This window comes from Parasteatoda tepidariorum, chromosome 6 (genome assembly GCF_043381705.1).
Source record: "Parasteatoda tepidariorum isolate YZ-2023 chromosome 6, CAS_Ptep_4.0, whole genome shotgun sequence".
Classification (NCBI taxonomy): domain Eukaryota; kingdom Metazoa; phylum Arthropoda; class Arachnida; order Araneae; family Theridiidae; genus Parasteatoda; species Parasteatoda tepidariorum.
In genome coordinates, this window is record NC_092209.1 from 86198640 (window position 1) to 86213811 (window position 15172).

At 29.8% G+C, this 15172-nt stretch overlaps 1 protein-coding gene across 1 annotated transcript in view; it reads left to right on the forward strand.

The window, feature by feature from the left end:
* LOC107446156 (GTP-binding protein RAD-like) overlaps positions 1-10697 on the forward strand; it is a 29366-nt gene extending 18669 nt beyond the window's left edge. The window contains exons 3-5 of the mRNA XM_071181720.1: positions 3822-3913; positions 8027-8216; positions 10057-10697. Coding sequence (XP_071037821.1) covers positions 3822-3913; positions 8027-8216; positions 10057-10358 — 584 coding nt within the window. The 3' untranslated portion in view covers positions 10359-10697. The remainder of the gene's footprint in view (positions 1-3821; positions 3914-8026; positions 8217-10056) is intronic.
* The last annotated feature ends 4475 nt before the right edge of the window (positions 10698-15172 follow it).

Genomic DNA, 15172 nt, shown 5'->3' on the forward strand with positions numbered 1-15172 from the left:
CTTAGTATCAAAAACATTATTAAAATTGGATTAGAAGAATAATAGTATAAAGTTTAATCAAATCCAAAAAAAATTTACATATACTGATTTATTCACTTTTGTTATTCTGATTTNATTATTTCAGTTTGAATATTTTTTAGTAAACGTTCCGTAAAAATATGTTTGTTTTAAAAAAAATCCGCATTGACAACAATAAAGTTCAAGAAAACTCTTCCTTACATAATTTTTTTTAAATTTTAAGACATTTTTCGGAAGTCCTTTTTAAAAATTTACTTTTACATATAATATTTACTATATAAAAATGATACATCATGACATACATTCCTCTTGCTTAAAAGTTCTTAAGAAATATCGAAATAAACAAAGAGTGAAATTGAAATTAATGATCTCCTCACTAAGATATTGAGACCATATTTTTAAAATTGCAAACCTTTGTACCAGTGAAGTTGGAAATGAGTTTTTCATGATGTGTCATTGTGACGGTCGCTATATCAGACTTCCTAACTCTCCCTGGACAGGGTGAAAACTATAGTGTTCCTATATATAAAGCATCCTATTTCGATCTCGGAGGTCCTTGGTTCAAATCCTGCTGGCAGCCTCGCACACTTTTCCTTCAACCTCAGACGAGTGAGTGCATTTTGCACAAAAATCAGTATATGCTGTTTCAAATTTGAATGCAGGATTTTCTTAAATTCCACTACGTTGTGAGCCACGGGGTTGAACATTAGTAGTCGTAAACAGATCAAATTGGGTCGGCTGTTCAACGACGGTTGAACAGCCGATGAAAAAAATTCCACTATTATTTGTTTTGGAGCAAATTTGACAAATTTTTGCTCTGTTTTTTTCTTTTTTCTTTTTGAGTGCAAGAATTTGTAAAACTGTCATTCTAAATTTAAATAAAAAGAAACTTGTGTATAATAAGTTTCAAGATCAAAATGCGTAGTTATACTGTCCTACGTAGTTACAATTTTTGAATATTTTATATTTTTGAATTCCGATTGGACATTTATATCCTTACGAGCATATAAATATTCAGTCAGAAATACATTAAAATACTGAATATAAAATTAAAGTAAAGTTAGATCATTCTTTTTTTATTCCGCTTTTCAGGTTTATTTTTTTACGTTATTTTTAAGTATTAAGTTTAAAACAAACTTTGCGTATAGAGAAATAATTAATATTTAGGTTTATAACGCTTTTTCAAGGCAAATTTTGATGATATAGTGTTTTTTTTAAATAATCTCTGCCTATACCATCAAAACTATCATTATAACGTTAATGTAAGCATATTAGTATTTTGACTATACTATTTTCCCTATCTCAAAACATTTTTCCTATAGATTACATATAGTGTTTTCATTAAAATGCAATAATCGTAATATAACCAAACATGCCTTGTAGGGCAGGTTAGAATTTCAAGATTTCCCGAGTTTATGTAGTTAACTTAACAATAACTTAGTATCAAAAACATTATTAAAATTGGATTAGAAGAATAATAGTATAAAGTTTAATCAAATCCAAAAAAAATTTACATATACTGATTTATTCACTTTTGTTATTCTGATTTTATAAAGCAATTTCTTTATTTTTTGTGTGCAGTATTTTTATTATACCAGTATATTATTTGTATAAAAGAGAATGCGAGAAAATTGAAAATAATTACCATTCTTGAATAAATAAAAGAAAACTCTTTTTATCTCTCAGATGACATCTGTAGAACTTTTTTTCATATTGATGTCATTTTAAGCAATTTGAAACACATCATGTTTTTCATTTCCTTTTTATTGCAGATGAAGATTTAGAGAAATGTGTATCAGTTCTCTTGGATGGTATTGAATATGAGCTTATATTTTTTGATGATCCGTTGCCTCTGGATAACATGGTAAAGAGATCTTTCATGAATATTTTTCATTTTTAACTATTAAACTATATATTTCAGAAAACTACATATTTCAAAGACTGAAATGAATTTTATTTTACGGAGTTTATCAAATGTGTTTTTACCAAAATAATACAGTTACGAACGTATAGTTTTCATTACTATAAATATAGATAACCATGGATGACAGATGTATGGAGTTTTCTAAAAATCATAATATGTTTTTAAAAATAATGAAAAGAGATTGAAACGTATGGTTGACTGTGTACTCCTCATAAAGCGTGCCATCATTCAAAGTTTCAAAATAACTTAGAAATTATCCACAATTTATGGAGCTGCAAACTCAGAAAAACTTATATAAAATAAAATAAAAACATTTGAGTCGTGGTGGCTCAGATGATAGAGCACTCTCCTCCGAATGAGATGAAGCGAGTTCACATCCAAACGATGGCTGGTCGATACGAGCTCCATACCCAGCTCGAACCGACCACAGTGCTGACGTTAAATATCCTCAGAGGTATATGGATCATTGATTAGAGGTTCCGTTGCTGTGAAGCTAACCGTGGAGGGTTTTTGTGGTTTTCCTCTTCATGTACCGTAAACGCGGGTTAGTTCCTTCAAAAAGTCCGCCGTGAAGGCAAAATTTCTCCCAATACGTGATCCAGGAATTCCCTTGTCTTCAGGATTGGCTTCAGAATTACAAAGCTACGGAGTTCAACATTGGCAGATTAAACCCAAAATTGAGTCTGCCGTTCAACGACGGTTGGAAAAAAGTAATAAACATATAAACTCGTTTTAAACAATGGATTTTTAAAACATTTACATACGTTCTGGGTCGACGAGCATGAGACAAAATAATAAATTGTACCTTTGACAGGGTGTTATTGCCAAACTGTAATCTACGTAAAATTTCAATATGTTTGACATGAGTTAGATGATTTAATTAGTATGAGTTACGCATTAAAAACACTATGCTCACTCATGATTCAAGCTACCTATAAAAAGAACGTACAATGAACAACTAAACAGCCATTTGTACTCTAGGTAAAGTTCTATTACTGACATGACAACGAAAATAAAAATCGCTTGCTGCTATTAAAAAAAAGGCTCCTATATATTTGATACAACTATACATACTTATGGAATATAGAGAGTAATGAACAGTCTGATATGGGGACTGTCTATCGGATATGCGCAGTAATAAGCATGGGGTCTGAAAACAGTCTCTAACACATGTCTCTATAGTCGATCAGTGCTCAAATAATTAAGATACAAGGTACATAAAGTCTATAAACAGTCACCAACACATGTCTCTATAATCGATCAGTGCTCAAATAATTAAGATACAAGGTACATAAAGTCTATAAACAGTCACCANATCAACACTATCATTATAAAGTTAATGTAAGCATATTAGTATTTTAACTATACTATTTTCCCTATCTCAAAACTTTTTTCCTATAGATTACATACAGTGTTTTCATTAAAATGCAATAATCGTAATATAACCAAGCATGCCTTGTAGGGCAGGTTAGAATTTCAAGATTTCCAGAGTTTATGTAGATAACTTAATAACTTAGTATCAAAAATATTATTAAAATTCGATTAGAAGAAGAATAGTATAAAGTTTAATTAAATCCAAAAAAAATTTACATAAACCGCCGATTTATTCACTTTTGTTACTTTTGTTATTCTGATTTTATAAAGCAATTTCTTTCTCTTATTTTTTGTGTGCAGTATTTCTATTATGCAAATAAATTATTTGTGTAAAAGAGAATGTAAGGAAATTATAAAAAAGAAAATAATTACCATTCTTGAGTAAATAAAAGAAAACTCTTTTTATCTCTTAGATGACATCTGTAAAAAATTTTTTTGATATTAACGTCATTTTAAGCAATTTGAAATACGTTATAACATGTTTTTCATTTCCTTTTTATTGCAGATGAAGATTTAGAGAAATGTGTATCAGTTCTCTTGGATGGTATTGAATATGAGCTTATATTTTTTGATGATCCGTTGCCTCTGGATAACATGGTAAAGAGATCTTTCATAAATATTTTTTTATTTTTAACTATTAAACTATATCTTTCAGAAAACTGCATATTTCAAAGACTGAAATAAATTTTAATTTACGGAGTTTATCAAATGTGTTTTCACCAAAATAATACAGTTGCGAACTTATAGTTTTCATTACTATAAATATACATAACCATGGATGCCAGATGTATAGGGTTTTTTAAAAATCATTATATGTTTGTAAAAATAATGAAAAGAGATTGAAACGTATGGTTGACTGCGTTCTCCTCATAAGGCGTGCCATCTTTCAAAGTTTCAAAATAACTAAGAAATTACCCGCAATTTATGGCACTGCAAACTCAGAAACTATATAAAATAAAAATAAAAAGCATTTGAGTCGTGGTGGCTCAGATGATAGAGCACTCTCCTCCGAATGAGGTGAAAGAGTTCGCATCCAAACGATGGCTGGTCGATACGAGCTCCATATCCAGCTCGCACTGGCCACAGTTCTGACGTTAAATATCCTCAGAGGTAGATGGATCATTGATAAGAGTTCCCTTGCTATGGAAGGTTTTTGTGGTTTTCCTCTTCATGTAACTCAAACGCGGGTTAGTTCCCTCAAAAAGTACTCTACGAAGGCAAAATTTTTTCCAATACTAAAATATAATAAGACAATAAATTGTGCCTTTGTCTGGAAATTATTTTGCCAAACTGTAATCTGCGTACAATTTCAATATGTTTAACACTAAATAATTTAATTAGTATGGGTTGTGGATTAGAAACATTGCGTTCACTCATGATTAAAGCTACTTATAAAAAGGACGTAACAACGAACTACCTAACTGCTATTTAGACTCTTAGTTCTATTGTTACCATGACAACGAAAATAAAAATCGTCTGCTGCTATTAAAAAATTCTCATTTATATTTGATACAACTATGCGTCGGATATAGAGACTAATGAATAGTCAGATATGGGGACAATCTATTTTATATGGAGACGAATAAGCATGGGATCGAAAAACAGTCGCCAACACATGTCTCTATAGCCGATCAGTGCTCAAATAATTCAGATGCAAGGTACATAAAGTCTAAAAACAGTCGCCAACACATTATAGCCGATCAATGCTCAAATAATTCAGATGCAAGGTACATGAAGTCTAAAAACAGTCACCGACACATGTATAAATAGCCAATCAGTGATCAAATAATTAAGATATAAGGTACATGAAGTCTAAGGTCCAACATTCTCCCCTACATAAAATAAATAATTAAAAAGTTGAAAAAAAGGTTTATTTTTAAGACATTAAAAAGTCCACTGTCCTTCTAAAACGGTAAAAATAATTATGCTTTTACAAAATAAATTTTATAAATAAAAAGAATAAGCACCAAAAGTAATCTAATTTGACAAAACTATTTCTAAAATCTCTTGAAATGTAATTTAAATAACTGTAAGAACGAAATGAAAGATTTCAACTCTTCTAAGACATCCCATTATTTTTCCTTTTAAAAGGTCTTAATTTCCTGTCGAAGGAAAGAAAAGAAAATTTCTATTTCTGTCTACAAAGCTAATAGTTATTCCACTTGTTGAACGAGAAAATATTTTAGTATGCAGAATTAAGAAAACGTATACTGACAATTCTAAACGCATTCTGTTTTAGCTGGTTTTTCAATAGAATATATTAAAATACGTTTTATTACGTTAAAATACGATTTTAATGCTTCAAAACTGATAATAGTGACTGTTCTATGATTGCATGGTTTCTTTTTAATCTGTTTGTGCTGACGTAAATGAAGGAGACGCGCAATTATTTTTAAAATTTTCTACGAGGTACACCAATTAAATTTTAATGGAAACTAAAGATTTTAAAAATTAAAGATCACGAAGTTATAATTGGTTTATAAACTCTGTAAAAAAATTCCTATGCGTTTTACAGCAAAAGCTATTAGCATTGCTGATGTACACCGAAGAGCCATTACATTATGACCTCCCTGCTAATAACATGTAGGACCACCTTTAGCCCTCAAAACTGCTAGAATCCACCGTGGCATTGATTCCAGAAGGTACTGATAGGTAGTCTGAGGTATCTGGTACCAAGCGCTCACCAACTGGTCCTGCAATTCCCTCACATTGCGAGCGGGTAGCGTGGCAGCACGAATTTGGTTTTCCAAGTAGGACCACAAATGCTCTATTGGATTAAGGTCAGGTGAATTTGGGAGACAAGTCACTGGAATGTTCCTCGAACCAATCCATGACGATTCGACCCTTGTGACATGCTGCATTAACCTGTTGGTAAACACCATCCCCCACAGGAAGAGCTGTTACCATGAATGGGTGAATCTGGTTTGCAACTATGTTCAAGTAGCTTACAGACGTCAGGGATTGTTCTATGAGGATTATGGGTCCATGAAAACATTGTTCCTGGGTGAGAAACCATGAAAACCTGGGCGAGCCCATTATTATAGGTGGAGGGTGGTCTTAATGTAATGGCTCTTCGGTGTATATTGCTTATAAACACTGTATAAAAATTTATAGCGAAAATAATTGCTGACACTGTGGTGCTATTTCTTATAGTGTTTCATCGTGATACCGCTCTACTTCGACCAAGTTACAAAATTTTTTTCACACAAAAATATCTCTAAATAAATAGTAGAAGAAAGAAAACGCAGATTTGCATCTTATAAAATTTAATGTGAAGGAAAAAATTTGAATGCAAAATATTTTTATAATATAAATTTTATTCTCGAAAAAGCTTTGGTTTCAGCGATACAAAGTTTCAGTTGTGATTTGGAGGTTAAGGACCTCAGTCCCAATGGATGCATTTTTCGCAAAAATTCTAAAAATAAAAATTAGCAGCAGAGGATTAAGAGATAATCTGATAAATGGAAGTTGCATGGGCGTTGTTCCATCAAATATGTCGTATATTCGAAAGCAAAAGAAATACTTTTATTTAATTATACATATTTTTTTTTCGCCGTTAGTGATAAAAATATGAGTTATGGGATTAAGATCTTCGACAGTTGAAGATAAATTTCGATGTGGTTTTCATAATTATGCAAACTTTGTTTTAACTATGCAAACCTTAAACATAATTTAATTCAATAAATATATGTGTAGTTTATCAGGAAATTTAAGAATACAACATTAAAGTAATTTATATTACGTATTGCAAATCAAAAATTAAATCATATATTACTATATAAAAATGTAAAAGTAAATTTAATAAAGTATTAAAAATATTTATCATTTTAATTTAACTTATATATTTAATTAAGTATAATAAAGTATTAAAGATGAAATTGATTGAAACATATGTCTCACACAAATCAATGAAATCTAATATTAGAAATCAAAATATTCAATTCTCATATGTTGAGACAAAAAGTCAATTAAAGCATGTATTACGAATTAAAATAAATAAACCATACCTAACAACACAAAACTTAAACACTGATTACAAATCATTAACAAACAATATGAATAATTAATCTCATATTTTGAGACAAATAGTTAAACGTATACCGTAAACCGGGGCGAGTCTACCCANACCAAAAAGTCAATTAAAGCATGTATTACGAATTAAAATAAATAAACCATACCTAACAACACAAAACTTAAACACTGATTACAAATCATTAACAAACAAAAATAATTAATCTCATATTTTTAGACAAAAAGTTAAACGAATAACGTATTAAAATAATTAAACCACACATTGCAACTCAGAAGTTAATTCAACAGCAGATCACAAATAAGCATATTTAAACCCTGCGTCAGTCACGTGTGATCATTTAATTAATAAATGACCATTATTTTACGAATGCTTTCTTTAAAATAAATAAACCATATGTAACAGAAAACTTAGCCACCGATTACAAATCAAAATAATTAACCACATATTTTGAGACAAAAACTTAAACGTATACCACATTAAAATAATCAACCACATATTTTGAGACAAAAAGTTAAGCGTATACGCATTAAAATAATTAAACCATACATTGCAACTCAGAATTTAATTCAGCAGCAGATTACAAATAAAAATGTTTAAACCCAGAGTCAGTCGCGTGTGATCATTTAATTAATAAATGACCATTATTTAACAAATGCTTTCCTTTCAACCTGTTTAAGGTACTGGAAGCGATGACAGAAGAGGCTGATGCCTATATTGTTGCCTACTCCGTAACTGACAGGGCGAGTTTCGAGAAAGCTGTCGATATCCTTTTCAGCCTTCGAGAAAGAGGGTTGACCTATAGTAAGGCCGTCATTTTAGTGGGAAATAAATCTGATTTAGCCAGGACAAGGGAAATAGCTGTTGAAGGTAAATATACTCCTCTTCTGTTTTAATAAGATTCTCATATTGATAGATATGCTTCGTTAGTTTATTTTCCTTCTAAATTTTTTTATATGGATGAAACATCAGAGCGACGTCAAAAAAGTACGGAAGAAAACAATCCGAAAAAATGTAGGAGTTAATATATGAATTTACGGACTATTTCGATTCATTCTAGAGTGACCGAATTTAAATGTTTGAATATGATTTGACATATTTGTTTACTAAAAATAATTTTCATACAAAGAATAAATTAAAGTTTATTGGAAAGCAATTTTTTTTAATATACATTTCTACTATAATAGTATCAGCATATAGGTCAGGGATGGCGAACCAATGGCACGCGTGCCATTTCTGGCACGCGGCACAATATTTTGGGCTCTCCACCGATCACAATTATTGTTAAACTATGAAGCATATGTAACAATTGAATTAAAATTCACAAAAAATAAGCAAAATAATAAACAATATAAATAAAAAAATTAAAAATTAATGCTAAAAAAACAATTAATAACCATAAAAAACAAGCTAACAATAAATAACTAGCAAAAAAAATTAACAGTCCTGCTTAAACGAACATCTTACAACCTAATATAAGTTATTGGTCATCTAATCTGCAACTACAGAAGTCACACTAATGTTACTTGAAAGTTGAATTACGCGTATAACTGACATATTGCAAAATGTATTTTTTCTCACTGTAAATAAAGAGTTTTGAGTTGATAGTATTTAGTATTATTATTTTCCCAATAATCACGAAGTCAAAATTATTTGACGGCACGTCTATGACCTCATTAAGCAATTTTTTAGAGAAAATGGCACGTTGGTGTATAAAGGTTCGCCATCCCTGATATAGGTGATGCGAAAAATATGAAAACTGTCAAATTTCCGACGAAAAACATATCGAATCAAAAATTTAAAAAGTTCATTCAACCAACCTTATCCATATTTATTCAGAAACTAATTAACGTTTTGAATATTTTCTTGTTTTAGTATCCCTAAGCCCTTGAGAAACAGAGCACAGAGACAGAAATTTTTTCTATTCAGAACAGAGCAGAATTTTCCTTTTATGTAGTTTTTTCTATTCAATAACAGAAAAAATCCTTTACCTGATGCAGGAAAGCATGAATTTGAAAGTTCGGAAAAAGCTGGGACTTAGAGGGTTAATCCATTATAAAGGACTTAAAATGGATTAATTTCAAATTTTTTTCAAAGTTTGACGTTTTTCAAAGTTAAAGTTTTAAAAGTACTTCTAGCATTAAAATTTAAAATATGATAACTAAATTCAAGAAAACACAATTTAATAAATGAAATGAATAAAAACAAATACGCAAAAATAATTCACTGAATGAATAGGAAAATTTCGGACAAAAATGTTTGTCTGTTAAGATGAGAGAAATAAAATATCTTTTCTGTTTGAGAAACTGTTTTTCTGTTGAGAAAAAAAAACAAGCAAAGGAGAGACAAAAATGTTTCGAAATCTAACAAATCACCAATAAGGAAAGTGAGGCGTAACCAAGAAAGAAGAGTGTGATAGCCTGATGAAGTTTGAATAATAATTTTCTTTCAACTCTATTTTCCTACCGATATTTATACTGGTTCTAATGCTAGTCATACGCAAGATTTTGTTAGAATTGTTATTTGTTTATTAAATTGTTCGATCCTTAATGCACTTTTTGACTTCATGTGTTGCAAGGATTCTAAAAATTTATATTAAGGGCGGTCATTACGGAATACCTATGTCTGTATATTGAGCTATATCCCTATAATCGAAAATACCTTGTTCTAAATTTCGAAATATTATCTAACTTTTTTTTTTCTTTTCTAGAGGGGAAATCTATAGCTTGCTCTTACGAATGCAAATTCATTGAAACTTCAGCTGCTATCAACCACAATGTTGATGAACTTTTGGTTGGCATGGTAAGCCAAATTCGATTGAAGAGTCACCAAAAAGAAGAAGCAAGTGCACGCCAATTTAAAGCATCTCCGCCAACATCATCGCCGTTCAAGAAAGGCGTTGGCAGCGTAAAAGGGTCGTTACGTTCCAGTTTGAGAAAAAGAGGCATTATCAACAGGTTGTTAGGGAAAAGTGGGAGATCGAAATCATGCGATAACCTTCATGTTCTATAAAGATATACTTTCTTACAAAGAAGGTACTCAAAGATGTCACTTGCCAATCATGCAGGATTTTTTTTTCTGAACTTGATTGCTAAATTAGAAAACGGTCTAGTAAATAATTTTTTTAAATTTTTTTTTCTCTATTTCGAAGCACTTATTAAGCTATACATTCCTAGAAACTACAATTTTTGTTTTGAATGCGTTATCAAACACTACTGGTTTTGCAGAAGAAAGGTAAAAGCTTACTTTAATTTGAAATTTTTTCCTCCATCAGAAACTTGATATAAGTTTTCGCGGGCGATAAAATAAATAAAAAAAATTAATTAAAGAAAAAGAAATTAAAAAGAAAAATAATTTTATTTTATGAGTAATGCATTCTAAGACTTTTAAATAACTCTGCAGGGAAAAAAACGGTTTATGCCCATTTTTCGCCAAAAATCACTATTGGCGATGTTTTGACAGTTTAATACCAGGGAAAATCGGTTCACACGAGAGTTATTACGCAGATAAGAGAGACCTTGCTGGGGGTATGTGTGTAACTGTTAATGTCCTCACGCAAATTCATCCCCCTCCCCTCAGAAGCAGCTTTCATGGGCATAAACCGTAATTTCTCCTTGATCTCCAATTTATTTGTTGGATTAAATTTCGACCAAGAAATCGTTTAAAAATAGTGTTTCTGTCAACAATATTCCTGATGGCACGTTCAGTAGAATATCAATGATTCTTTAATTTTTTTTTCTGATAAATTTTTATTTTCGATAATTTTTATATGAATTTGCTATTTCTTAAATGAAAATTTAAAAAAACAAATTCAGCTTGATTTGCAAGAGACGTTTTGGCTATATCTTCCTTATTAGTTAAACCTGAGTTCCAAACATGAGGTAACGATTACATAAATGTGATAATTGAGATTTTAATATTTTTAAACGTTAATTTATTTAATAATTTATTCATATTTTTTTGCTTTAGTTTTATAATTTACAATTAATTCTAATTAAGGCCATTAAAAACTATAGATCACTAATTTAAGTAAATTTCGTTGATTCTAATTTTGTTAATTCTAATTTTGATGATCTAATTATCTTTGACTATAAATTATAATTTTTTGCAAAATAAAAATTTTGAAAAGTTAATGCAACAATTAATTGTAAACACATATTTATTACATTGTAATTTATGTACTAGTAGTCATTGTTGTAAATATTTCTTTTGTTTCCTAAAATATATTGTTTATCCACATAAAAAGCATAAATATATTTGTAACTCAAGTTTGTCAAACTCTTTAATATTTAAGGTTTGATGTCTAGTGAGTATTAGTTACTAAATATTATTAGCTGTAAAAAATGCTTTTGAAAACTTTCAAATTCTGTGTGCCAAAATGAGCTTACATTTTTCTAACTATTTTAATCTAGAAGATTACCAGTGGATATATATGAGAATGAAAGTTATATATTTATTCTATTTTCATTAAATACGAATATTTTAACATTTAAAGTAACTCAAAAGGGAAACAATGTATAAAATGCACTTTTAGTTATCATTTGTGTTTTTTAATTATCCAAATCTACATGTTAAAAGACATAGTTAAAAAAAAAAGTCTTCAACGAATAACCTCTTCTTAGAAATAATGAGCGAGTTTCGTAACAAGTAATTAGTGGAGCACGCTCCATATTGACAGTGAGTTTACAATAGTTGCCGATAGTTAAAAATGTTCGACTAGTTTATTTTGTTTAGAAAAGGGTAAACTAGATCTGTAACTAATTGATCTAGATCAGTAGCTGCTGTGAATCAGACTAGATCAGTAAATGTTTCAGCCTATGGATTAAACAAGATCAGTAACTGTTGGTCGTACTGAAAATGACTGTCCCAAAAGGGACATTGCTTCTGGAGGGTTGCCTTTCTTTCAAACAATGGTTAAATCTGTCTGATACAGTTAATCATTAATTCTGGTTTCATATGGACAAAGTAAATTTCTGAAATGTGATATTTCTTAAACTAAAATAATAGAATGCTTTAAATAATCGATCCAAAACTTAAATAATAAATTTCTTTAAGTAATACATCCAAAACTAGATCAGTAAATGTTGCTTGCACAAAGCCAACAATTGGGACAAAACCGATTTCTGAAATAAGATATTTCCATTAAATAATCTATATATATTTCTCTTACACGGCTACAAAAAAAGCCTCATTACAACTCCCCGAATGGCAACGCTAGAAAATCGACCAATGATTGCTGCTAAAAATGTCACATGCCAAATTTACCTGAGGTGGCTCAACATATAGCGCTTTTAAAAACGGAAACTGAAGTAACCAGAGAGAGCATTCTCACCAAGTGTGATCTGCTGATGACAACCTAAACAATATGGAAATGAATGGGGGAAAACTGGATCCTACCACGTGATTTTCCGGCCAATAAGAATGCGCCGACAATAATGGAAAACGATGTCAGACCATTATGATTTTAAGTTATATGGAGAAACGTTTTCCTATAATACTAATTCTTTCTTTTTTTAAAAAAGTTTTTATATGGATTTGAATGATTGTTTTGAATTCTTAGAATTTTGTGCATTTGCAATGTACCTAAGTTAGTAGCGAGCGAAGCGATCTTGGTTTGCGAAGCAAACCATATACGATTGCGTAGCAATTTTCAGGGGTTGGCGAGCGTAAACGAGCAGGGGGAGCAGCCCACTAGTATATCTAAAATTCCCTTAAATAAATTATTCAAAACTAGGTCAGTAACTTTATATAATAGTTCATTTAATAATAGATCCAAAACTTGAATGGATTCCTTTAAAATATATATCTAAAACTTAAATAATCGATTCCTTTAAAATATATATCTAAAACTTAAATAATCGATTCCTTTAAATAAATTATTCAAAACTAGGTCAGTAACTTTAAATAATAGTTCATTTAAATAAAAGATCCAGAACTAGGTCAGTATTTTTAAATAATAGATCCTTTAAATAATAGGTCCAGAATTTAAATAATAAATTTCTTTAAATAATAGATCCAAGACTTGAATAATAGATTCATTTAAATAATATATCTAAAACTTAAATAATAGATCCAAAACTAGATCAGTGATTTTAAATAATAGATCCAGAACTTAAGTAATAAATTCTTTTAAATAATAGAACCGAAACTAGATAAGTATATTTAAATAGATCCAAAACTTAAATAATAAATTCCTTTAAATAAAAGATCCAAAACTAGCTCAGTAACTCTAAATAATAGATACAAAACTTGAATAGATTCCTTTAAATATTATATCTATAACTTAGTTTCTTTTAAATAATAGATCCAAAACTAGATCAGTATTTTTAAATAATAGATCCAAAATTTAAATAATAAATTCCTTTCAATCATAGATCTAAAACTACATCAGAAAATGGTGCGTGTACGAAGCCAACAATTGGGACAAAGCCAATATCTGAAATGAGATATTTCCTTTAAATAATAGATCTAAAATGTAAATAATAGATCCCTTTCAATAAAAGATCCTTAACTAGATCAGTAACTTTAAATAATAGATTCCATTAAATAATAGATCCAAAACTCGATTAGTAACTGTTGTGTGTACTGAATATGACTGTCACAATAGCTATGTTGCTTCTAGAAGGTAACCTTTTATTCAAACAATGGCTGAATCTGTCTGATACAGTTATTAATTAATTCTGGTTTCGTATGGACAAAGCCAATTTCTGAAATGATATATTTCCTTTAAATAATAAAATAGGATTTATCACTTTTAAAATTCATTAGTATCTTTCAATCACTAGGGAACTACAAAACTAAACATTAAATATCTTCATAAGTTCAAATTATAAATGTCCTTTAGGATAATTTATGCATATTTACGCCTCTAATGTGAGAATAAATTCAATTAAAACTTTTAAAGTAAGATAGAGAATTTGAAGCAAGTATTTTTTTATTTCTTTATAATTATTATAATGTTCTGATTGATTTCGAAGGCACAACACAACAACTAAATTCAATTTGTTATTCATAAACTTAATGTTTAATTTTGCTGAATATCTCATTTAAATTAAGTTAAGCTAATTGTACAAACTATTACAAATAAACTATTTTTTCCTTTTCCCCAAAAAGTAAAATCTTTTGTTCAAATTTGTTTAATGATTCAAAAATTTTTGAAATATTTATTAAAAATTGGTTGAAAATAACAAACTGAGAGACGAGGGAGAGATTATGAAATGGATTGTTCCAAAGGTCTGTAATCATACAATTGTTTCGTCTTGAAAGTTGAAATAATTTGGAGCGCGCTCTACTGTTTCCATGTCGCGGAATTATCAGAATGTCCGTATATAATGCAGGGTTTTTCATAATATTCACTCTTGGTTTATCCATAGTGAACTCCGCAGCTAATGAACTTAAAAAGGTTTTCTCAATAGGTATCACAAATTAGTGGATAACTTAGAATTTTTGTAAAAATGTGGTGGAACATTCGTGTAGTCGATTATAGAAAAATAGATTAAATAATATTCTTCGGATAGAAGTTTGCTTTCCCCCACAACTGTAAATTTTAGTTAGAGAACAGTAACAGAAATGTAAGGCAGTTTGTTGTTATACACTTTGTAAATCGAACGTTAGAACGGAGGTGTCTGAACGTTAGGGAATTTCATCACTTTTCACCCTTCGCCAGTATGAACTTACTAAAACAGTATTACTTTACTGAAACATACTGTCGTTTGGGGAAAATAAGATTTTCCGCTACCATGGTAACGAAGGGGAGAAACGAATGAAGAGTGGGAAAATCACGTGAAACGCTTATCCTATTTATAAAAAGTATAGTTTCTTTGAAA